Raw genomic sequence first — 12,068 nt, forward strand, 5'->3', positions numbered from 1 at the left:
TTTTTATGTAATTTTAGTAACATTGTTTTTATTACTCATTTTGATTTTTGAATATTAGTTTCTTTTATTAAATTATTTATTTTGTTCCTTATCTCTAAATTAATTATTACTATTATTTATTCTTATATTATTTTAATTTATTTTTTAGTTTCGATTAAATCATTTTACTTGTTGCAATAACACCTACTTATAAATAATTAGATAGATTATTAAATTTGCTTAAAGTCAACAAATAAATGAATATTTCATATGATTAAAATATTATCGAGACTATTATAATTTTAGCACAGACGTCCATCAGTAGAAATTTATAATGTATTACATTTTTTTAAATATTTACATAGGAATTTATAGCTTCAAGTATTTTTAAATCATTATTTTTTTTTTTTTGATTAATACACACACATATAATATATTGATGCATTTTATATGTATGTAGTTATTATAATCCAATACATATATAACAATTTAATTTAATAAAAAGTATTAAACATTTATACATAATTAAAAAACAATATTTTTTATAAAACCATTTTCCATGTTCATTTAATGAATATAATAAAATAATAATAATAAAATGTGTGGATTTGAATAGATATTATTTAAATCAATATGATTTTTAATCGATAGTAAGTTACCTTACCGCCAATTTTACTTAATTTACAGAAGTGTATTTTTGTATGTATTAAAATTTATATAGTTAATATATATATAAAATTATAGTTATAATTATAAATAAATTATTTTATAGTTTAAAATTATAGGCTTGTCAATGCAGTCTAATTTATATGAGTCAACGATATATTTATCTATAAAAAAACACACCCAAATATATTATTATGAAAATTATAATTAGTGTAAAAATCAAGAAAATTAATTTAATTAATAATTATAGTAAAAAATATGACATCTCGTCATATATATATAAGATAATTTATTTATGGTAGGTACTATATTATATTATATTACTATTGAGCAACTTAAGCTTATATTATAAAAGCTATTGACTTGGTTGGTGATTATAATTGGGTTAAACGTTTATGTTTGAACATATTTAATAACTATTAAATAAATTAACTTACCCGTAATTTCCATCAGGATTAAATAGCAGACATATCGACAATATTCGGTTAATTTTCACGGTTTCAATCCGCCTGTCCTAACCCTCCCCCAAATCCTATACGAATGTCTCCAAAATATTGCTGGGCTTAAACATAATGCTAGGCTGGGTTTTGAATAATTGTCCAAACGCTACACGAAACTGTTTGCTCATGCAGCAATAAAATACAAAGTTTAACGATGCATTCAAGAGAGCCAACATATCCATAAGTTCGCCAAATAAATTGTAACAAGTTCGAAAAAAGCCCCTTCCCAGTATGCCGCTTAATAGACCCAGTATTCCTTGCGGGAATTCTGTCGCAAGAAATAATAACAATACTGCAATCATTATACGGCTTGTTCGGTCCATCCTTTTCTTGAGTTTCATATTCCTTATACGAGCCATTTGTTGCTGGGTCGGAAGTCGTTTTGCTTTTCTTTCAGATGCTTCACTCAACGCGTTTATCTAGAAGTTAAAATTACACTATTGATAATTTTGATTGGTGGATATTGCTATATTTTATTACGTTTCTTTATGTATATAAAATGTAAGTATCAGAGAACGTTATTGCATAATCGTTGAGAAATGTAGATCGCGGTGAATTGGTTACGAATACAATTGGTTGCCAGGATAATTGATCGTCGAACGAATATTTTTAATTTTTTAGTTATTTTATTATAATTATCACATAATTAATACACATATTTTCGAGTTTTATGTATATTATTTTTGAATATTTAAATACTCTTATTTATTTATTTTTAAATAATGTACAGTTAATCCAATTTACAATGTGGTTAACAGGTATAATAATAATATATACCAACTATTATAGATACCATTATATTTATGATATACGTACGAAATAATTGCAATGGTGTGGCAATAACTTCGAATCATTTTCAACTTTAAATTCAAATTATATTTTTTATATTTAATTAACTGACATTATTATCATATTTAATGTGTAAATATTAACAATTAATAATATAATATGTAATTTTTATTTGACAACTAAATGTTTTAATATTAATATCATACTATTAATTCCATTAACTGTCCGTTATTATTTAAACATAAATAAATAAGAATATTTTAATATTATGAAATGATAAACATAAAACTCGGAAACATACCTAGGGTTATAAAATAACTAAAAAACTAAAAATGTTCGTTCGACGATAATTTATTCTGGTGACCAATTTACCGGTGATCAATAGTTCGACTAATTCATCGAATACTGTGAAATATGGTTCGGACGTATATAATATGATTAATACAAATAATTTTAGAGAACTTTTAGTGAATATTAATGTAATAATCTTTTAACTATATAAATAAAAATTTATGTTTCTTCTTTCTTCCTTAGGGAAGTCTTATCTATAAACTCAATAACTACTAGACCGTTTTCAATAAAAGCTTTATCAATAGAATCCGTTAGACTTACGGAGAGCTGGTAGCTTTGTTATTCAATCCATATAGGTCTCTATAGGGTAGCTCATAAATGAATCTTGTTTCAGCTCACGAAAATTGAATATTCTTTTTGTTTATATATAAACATTCATTTCTGCTTGAAATTGGCTCACGTAACAAAAAAAGTTATCTATTACTATCCGCAACAGGTGGATTGCCCATCTTAGTTTTATTTATTCTCTAGCTACGCTGGGTAATATAAATAGTATTATATTATAAAGAAAGAAAAGTACATAAATAATTATTTTAAATTTTTGTTACTAACGTAGAAAAAGATTATAAAAAAAATCATTTATACGGTAGTAAATAATTAACGGATACCGGGTGGTCTAAAAAAATATTATATTCAAATATCTTTTGTTAAATATTATTTAAAATTTTCATTTGGAAGATTAAATAATTAATCGAGGAATCTAAGTTTATCTAACGGTATTACATCAATGTACTCCAGTTTGAAATCAATTTTATGTTGAATCAAAGAGTCTATAATATATATTATATGCTACTATCTGACCAGGCAAACGTTGTTTTGAGAGTGGTTTAGATAGTGTTATTGTCATCTGTATTTTATATGTGTACCAAATTTCAACAAATACACGCATATTATCGTGAGTTTATACAAAAATCTTATCTAAAAAAGTACTTTCAGTTTTTCCTGAAGTTTTCAATTTTCCTGATAACTTTTCCAATTTTGTTTTCCCTAAAAAGTTTATTCAGACTATTACGAACATTTAAAAAAAACTAGTCCAACCGGTCTACTCAATTTTAAGTTATGCACTTATCAACGAATAACATTTCCTTTTAATTATATATCGATAAAGTGATTATTGCACATTCATTATTGTAATTATATTATACTATGGCAAGTTATTCTTACCAGAGATATGGTAACGACGGTAAGTATTAGGCAAGGCAGTAGTTTGATGATCACAGCATATGTCCATAGATGTATCATGTACAATAGTTCATGATTCACCCTTGCTATTGTGCTCAAGCCCAAATGGTACAGAGTGGCCACAGTGCCGTTTTCGACGACTTTTGTTTCCAGTATTTCGAATACTAGAAACGTTGGACTGCAAATAATGAACGGCAATAGGTACGATAACTTGATGGCTATAGTACATCGTCGGTCGGAGCATATAGTGTGCATAGAGTTGGGTAATCTGTAACACAATATATCAATGGTTTAATAGTTTTAATAATTTGTATTTTCGCATCGCACCTTAAGATAAAAATCAACTATGTATATATGGTTTAACTATGCATTAATAAACTAAAAACAACCACCATGAAAAATGCAATATGTTTATTATTATTGAGATTTATGACCAGAAAAGAAATATTAAAAATATTAAATTATAATTATTTATAATTATATTAAAAATATTAATAATTGTCTGGAAAATAAAAAGAACAATTTAAGCCCAGTTAAGTTCATTAATTTAAGTTATGCAGTTAGAAGATTTGTGCAAATTCTTTGTTGATTAAAGTTATTATTCGTTTATATATTCATGTCCTGAGGGAAAATGTACAGAAACGTAACATACGAATAGTAATAATAATGACATGTTTTACAAAGTATTATGCTGTTATGATTTATAGAAACTTCTTCGACAATATACTGTTAAAAACTTTGAACCTATATATTTATTTTAATGATGTTATAGAATATAAATTTAATTCTAATTATTTTCATCTATAAGCAAAGATGAAGTAATTCAATATATTATAATAGTTTAAATAATGGCAGTAATTTTGGATATGATGCGCTATAATAAAATGTATAAAAACTAAAAAGTTTTGAGAATTTAAAAGTATACTTTATTAAAAATATAATGACTTGACGTTCTTGACTTATTGTTTAAAAAAACAAAACAAAATCAATACATAATTAGCTGTTTAAAATTGTAATTATCAATTAATGTCTAATTATATTTTTTCGCTAAAATTCAATCTTATAATTTATTTTATTTTTCATAATACTAGCTACTGTATATTATTTTATTATATTTAAAAGTATTTCAAACATCATTAGGTATACTGAATTTTTTGATAAACAGAAATTAACTAAAACGGATAAGACTACATCATATTTTAATCCCAGAATAAAGCAGACAACAACACGACACATTAAATACATCCAATGAATTAATGAAATAATAGATATTCAGTCATCACGTAGGTACTCATACTGATGTTATTAAAAATAATGTATATATGTGTTAAAACTTAATCTTATATTATTTTTAAATATATAGATAAATAAATAAAAATAATATATAATATAATGTTGCTAATATAATTAGTATTTTTATCACAATAGTAAAATTCTGAACGCTGATAAAAAAGGATCTATAATGTATGTATAATTTTAAGTATAAAGATATTTTAGTGTATTGATATATAGTTGATATTTTGTAAAATCAACTATTTTATGCTTTTATAAACTGTCAAGTGCTTTATTATTTGATTAATTAAATATTTCTGATTTAATTATAATATGTTGTTTGATTAATTGTATCTAAATTAATAATTGTATTTTAATAATTATATTATACTACTAAATGGTCGACTTATGACTAATTTTTGTAGTTGATAATAATAAAATATGCGAATATCTTAAAATAATAAAATACAAAAATATTATAGCTAAATACTGCTATTTATATAAACATATATATATATATATATATATATACATACACAATACACGCACAGTTAAAATATTATTCTGTCATTTTCAAGATCACATTTAGCTTCTAAAATTACTGTTAGAATTTCACTAAAATTAGCGGCATATTATTGTATATAAAGGCCTTTGCACAGCTAATAATTTATATTATTTGAGATATTTATATTTCCGTGTCCTTAAACTTGAAATCGGATCAAATCTTGTGATAATCTACTTATAAATTTAAAATCTTTCTGAAAATTAGTATTTAAAATTTGATTATATTATTAAATTATCATTTTCACTAGCCATTCGCTTTAAGGCGGACATTAAGAAAATACCACCGTATTATTTTAATCATGGAAAACCTAAATTTTCATCGAGGTGACAGGTTTTTGGTGTTGTACAGTCATAGTTTTCTATCACGACATGATAAGCCGACTACTATAATATCCATGACCCACAGACTTAAGTATATATTCACATCTAGCCTAAATAAACGCCAAAGTCCATGGGATAGGTACATTGATCGATTTTAATATGATGGTATTATGGTGGTTTATCATTTCAGTGTTGTAGATAATTGTTGATTTAATAATTTTAATTAAATCAAAGTTTCGTTGATTAAGATTTATAGAAGCTTGTAATAATCTGTATAGTAATATAATTTGCTTGTAACTATGTGGAAACTAATTTATACTTATATAGCATGTTAGTACGTTAGGTTAGCTAATCCATTTTACACGTTTTATATTATAACCAAAAGTCCATAATCACATATAATTAAGCATTCTCTTTTAATAAAAAAAAATGTTTACAAGTTTTTCGTCTTGTTTAATATTATTCCGTTTGCAGACAATGTTTTAAGATAATTTGCAATAGAATAATCGTCGTTAGTATTTTACAAATAATAGCATTTCTACGGTAGGTACTTTAAAGTACTTAAACCAAAAATATATTAAACTGTACGTCCGTACATTGTATTTTATAACATGACGTGTTTTTGAATATTATATAACAAAATATAGCCTTTGAATTGGTATTCCATTTACGAATAAAATTAAGTAGAACATTTATAGAATCTATTCTTGAAATATACATTCAATTCTAGTATAGCGTGAAGTTGCATAAAATAGTTTGGTCGCTCCTTAGTTATTTCATAAATAAAGTAATTAAGTAAGTTTACGATTCAATGTGAGATTTTGCCATTGAATTATACGCCTGCAGAGCAAATATTTTGTTCAGAACTGTAATACGTAATTTTATATTAAACGCGAGATTTTTCCATTAAGTGATAAGCTTTTAGGATAAATATTTTGTTTAGAACCGTAGTACGTAATTTTATATTACAATATTTATATAATATTCATACGTATATAACCATTTTTAAGTCTAAAACAGGGTGACTTAACCATTTAGTATTATCAGATTATCTTTAAGCTATAACCAAAATAGATAATTATATTTTATTATAGTTGCAATAAAACGGTCGACAAAAAAGTTATAATTTGTCTTGATTTGATTGTATTAATTATTTAATTTTTAATAATTAGATACATATTAAAACATTATACGTGTGCCCAGCTTAAAATTTTATTTATATAACAAATGAAAATTATAATTGATATTTTGTATAACAAAATATTAATAGTATAGGTAAATTTATAAAATTAAATTTGTATTAAAATAGAACCTCTGTTATACAAACCATCTATTATCCAAACGTAATTATATGTCAATTCGTTTAACCAAACACTATGTTAAACGTCAATACGTGTACACAACTTATAAAATATAATACGTACATACACGCGCGATCGGTATATATTTTATTATTATTTTTTAAATGGTTTCTTTAATTCAAAATCAAGTGAGGACTAAGAAAGTGACGACAACAGTACTGACGAAAACAATAGTAAGCAATCGTCTGTTCAGCGCAATTACTTGTACTCCTATGTTTACGATATCTAGCTGCATAAAAGCGTATAACAGCAATTTGTTAAATAAAAATTGATAAATTTGGTAAAAAATATTAATCATAAATGTATTTATATTCCTATATGGCTATTGGCTATGTATAATAATTCTATAACAATAATAATGATGATTCTATTTTTATAATAATTTAATATAATAACAAACGTGTTAATTTTTTTTTAAAAATTGTTATTATTCGAATATTCAACAGTTTTTCGATTAAATATACATATTTAATTTGTATTAAGCATACCTACAAGATTACAAGCAAATTTGGTTATTATGATTTGTGATAGTTAACTATTTGATAGCATACATGATATATCATTGAATTCACACGATCAAACAAAATAAAATTGTTTGACTTGTACTTACATAACCTTAGACTTTAATAATAATAATAAGGCAATAACTTAGTGTAACTGTAGGATACTATAATTTAAACATTTCATGAGCGACATAAATTTATTTTAGTTACCAAATAAAACATAATATTTATTAGATTTTAAAAATAATTATCGATAATAATAGTATAGTTTAATCGAATAACTGGGGACTATTTTATTGGAAATAGTATTGCTGTATTTTACACAGTTCGTGTAGTTATTCAGGAATTTTACATTGTCATGAATCTTATAGCTTCTTTGTGTAAGACGTGTAGGTGTTATTCAAAAATTTTAAACAGAAAATATTTTTTCCTCTTTAGATCGAAACAGTGATTTATATGAACAAGGTCTGCGCATTATAAATTATTAATGGTTTCAAGCACATGTACCTATATCCAAAATATAGTTTGTCTTGCATATAGTATTATGTTTTAAAAAAGGTCTTTCTACTCTACATTAAAATGAGGTACAATTCGTTGTAAATTATGCATTGGATATTTAAAAATGTACGTCATCGCGTCTGTTTTAACTTCTTCTTTTGGTATGACGTAGAAACGAATCGTATGGTTGCACTGTTAGTAGCATTGTAGATTTTAAATAATGATTATAGTATTATGACCCTATAATGCTCATAAAATATCATTTTATTTGGAAATTTTGTGACAGGTGACATTAGTAGATATTTTATTTCGATTAGAAAAAAAAAAAAAATAATATGATTACACCGTAGTGATGATTGGTAATGGGACGGTGAAATTGTGAAATCGGAGATTTATAAGCTTTACGCAGCTTTATTTGATAATCTAATAAATGTATATTGTATGTATAATATTTATTTGTAGATATTTTTTTTTGAGCAGAGTCAATTTTATAAGTAATTATTATATGTAATCCACATTCCACAGTGTGTAATTTGTCACATATATGTTGTGTTTTTAACTATTGTAAAATATATTTAATATTTTAGTTACATTCATTTATTTCTATTTGTATTTTGTATGGACAATTTTTTAAAATGAATTTCAAATTTTCACAACCTTTTTACCTTAGGTCTTGTTTTGTCAAATAGCATTTAAAAATTGATGAAATATTATAAAAGAAGAAACTTTATTTTTCTCGTTAAAATTTTATTTTTAAGTATAGTCTTACCTTAAAACTCAATGTAATACCCAATGATATAATTCGATCATAATAGTATTTGTGCTCAATTACGCACGGACTAATGTAATTCAAACTTTTTTTTTTCTATTACTAACAATCGATTAAATTTATTTAAAAAATACAGTACAACTTAACACGGTATACTTAAAGTGTAGACGTGTAGTGATAATAGATACATAATAGGGTATACGTAAGTATTTATATACGATATCAACTTTTAAATATAATATCACTCCTAATTTATTTTAAAAATCCAACCAAAAAACGTACCCTTTTAACGGCATTAACCCCCTTAGGAGTTGGAAATTACAAAACTCGTTCTTAGCTGACATCTCCTACCTTTAATCAAATTATTACCTACCAACCAAATTTCAGTGTATTAGGTCAAGTAATTATCGAGATTTTGTATTTTATTGAAAATACCACTCTTTTATATAATTTAAAGAATTCTTTTTTGGTCTTAATTTTTTTTATTAATTTTATTTTTGAATGTTTGATTTTAATTTTTTTAATAAAACTAAAACTAGTATATTATTAAATTCGTTATTTTAATATAAAACTCGTTCTTAGCAGACATTTCTTAGCTATATATACTATCTACCTACTAAACTTCAGCATGGGTCATGAAGTTTTCGAGATTTCGTGCTTAATCGTAAATACCACTCTCTTTTATATGTACATATGTGGATTAGACCTAATGATATAATAATTATAATAGTTCTATAGGTTGTAGATCGATAAAATACCTACTTAAATCGTTATCTTACATTTTTCCCTCATTGGCCTCATTAATGGATGATAATATTTTATAATATAATATACTTTTAATATTATGAACATTTTAAAAGATTATTCTTTAACACACTAAAGTACTTATATTGCCTATATAAGTGCCAGTTTAATCCGAATTAAAAATATATAAATAATAAATACTAAAGCAGAGTTCTTGTCTCATTTTGATCGTCTTCAAAGTGAAACTTTTAATGTCTTCAACAGATAATTATATGAAATTGATTGATTTATTTGATCTCATAATATTATAACAATTTATACACATGATAATTAATAATTTTAAACTATAAAATTCCAGTTATTTTGAAATTTTCTTGTATTTTTTTAAAATTTGTATTACGTTTAAGGCAATATCAGATGAAATTTTATTATTACAAAGATGTAGTTAAAACTTAAAATATTTTAACTAATACAGTTATACATTTATTAAGTGAGCTTTATTGCATAAATGAGTAATAAGTTTCAAAAATGGCTAAATTAAATCGGGGGCTGGTAAAATAAAGTTGGACACATAGGTAGTTAATTATACCTTATTATTGAAACCATTAGTGAATACAATTTTAATATTTATGGTTAAGAAAAACCAAAAAATCAGAAAAAAATTAAGTGAAGCAATGTAAACATTAAAAAATAATTAGACACATAATTTTATTTTCGTGATACCATATGGCATATACAAATATGCTTTCTGTGTAGTACATCTGAGTGAGTAGGAGATGAACGACAAAACATTATTTAAGATAAACAGTTTAATTTTTATTTGCCCCTAATTCATTGTCTACCAATTTTTATGCGTGCGTTGAATAAATATATCTGAACTATACACTTCATATGTGCTTCGAATTAGACGAAGTTTTCGAATGTTATCATATACAATATACTCCCAGGCGATGAAATGGAAATAAACAACAATAGGCAATAAAGAAATACGATACGACACTGAAATAAAAAGTCACACAAAGCAATTTAAAACCCGTAATTTTATATTGTTTTGACGATTCGACGCAATTTATTGGCACGTGGTGGTATGTGATTCGGGACTGTATGATATTATTTTTTATTTTTTCAAAAACCTATGTACGCTTAAGCTTGATCGGGTTCACACCCGCGCGAATAAGATATTTTAATATAAAAGCTAGTGTATTAAAAGTGAAAATACTCTTTGGGAATACCAAATGCATGTTAATCGTTAGTGTCTAGAGGCTGATAATATTACACCCATAACATTATTTATCTTGTGCGTTTTCGTATTGAGTGTTTGGAATTTTCTATGTGTTTAAAACCCGATATCATTAATATAATATGTCGTTTATCCGGAAGAACATACGCTTGACAAGTCTCTGAGTTTAAATATAAACAAATATAGTATACAAAACGACACGAAATAATATATCATCTTATGATAAAAGTATGTTTTTGTATTTTGTATTAACGGTTTAAATTGCATCCATGTTTGTTTCGATTTATAAAAAAATATGTTTAAATTATTTTTCATTTTTGTTAAGGTAATTTTGTAGGAAGGGTTTTATGAACCGTTGAAATTCTTCAAGTCATAATATATTATAGTAATTTCTACTCATATATATCAGATACCCTAGATTAGTTGACCAATAATTTTTATATTTTCGTTATATTTTATAAAACAGAATATAGCAAAACTCGTTTTAAATATTCAAGATATAATCTTTTTTTTAGATTTTTTTACCAAAATTTAGGGTGGTAATTAAGTTTAATTAATATTACATTTTTCTTTAGTAATTACTTAATGTGTTTAAAACTTACATATTAAACAACTAAATTAATCATAAATAAATTGAAAATTAGTTCTAGATTATTATTTAAATTTAAATTTTTAATATATTGTGTAAAACGGAATATATTTAGGAAATAAAATATAAAACGATTCTACAAACAATAGTCGTATTCAGTTTTCATTTATAAATTTTAATGGCGGGTTAATAAATTATGTTGATAAACAAAGTATTGATACATGGTTTTGCTGTTTTTAATTTTATTTATAAGAAATAATAAAACAATTTTTGCATAATATAAATATTGGATATGCTTTTTTTTTTTAACTTTTTTTTAACTAGATGCTTATTTTTATGTAAAACCAATCATCTCTTACACAAATTATAATATACATAATAAATTGCTCTGAAGTTTTTAAGCGCTTGAATAATTGTATTCGTAAAAGCTATACTGATTTAATGTCGTGTTCTATTACCGTTATAGTATCTACGAATACTCGTATTGATTGTGTTCATCAATTAAAAGGTTTTATTAAGTAGGTATGAATCTGTATATTATTTTTTAAACCCCCAAGAAACTAGAAACGGATTTGACCTATTCTAATGGAGGTCTTACGTTTGGCTTAACATAAAAATAAGTTTCAAATTTAAGTTATTTTAATTAGATTAATATGCAATTCTTTACAAATGTTTTATAATTTAACCATAGTGTTTTTAAATGTTGTTAATTTTTCATCATTATTTTTCTATACATTTTA

At 24.3% G+C, this 12,068-nt stretch overlaps 1 protein-coding gene across 3 annotated transcripts in view; it reads right to left on the reverse strand.

Annotated features, from left to right (window-relative positions):
* Nucleotides 1-769: 769 nt before the first annotated feature.
* The window catches only part of LOC132922990 (G-protein coupled receptor dmsr-1-like), an 87,508-nt gene continuing 76,209 nt past the window's right edge, over nucleotides 770-12,068 (reverse strand). For all 3 annotated transcript variants that reach the window (XM_060986756.1, XM_060986755.1, XM_060986757.1), the window contains 2 exons: nucleotides 3,450-3,735; nucleotides 770-1,564 (listed from right to left, as the gene is read on the reverse strand). In XM_060986756.1, the coding sequence (XP_060842739.1) occupies nucleotides 1,178-1,564; nucleotides 3,450-3,735 (673 nt within the window). In that variant the 3' untranslated portion in view covers nucleotides 770-1,177. The remainder of the gene's footprint in view (nucleotides 1,565-3,449; nucleotides 3,736-12,068) is intronic.

The sequence above is a fragment of the Rhopalosiphum padi genome, chromosome 2 (assembly GCF_020882245.1).
Source record: "Rhopalosiphum padi isolate XX-2018 chromosome 2, ASM2088224v1, whole genome shotgun sequence".
In the NCBI taxonomy this organism is placed as follows: domain Eukaryota; kingdom Metazoa; phylum Arthropoda; class Insecta; order Hemiptera; family Aphididae; genus Rhopalosiphum; species Rhopalosiphum padi.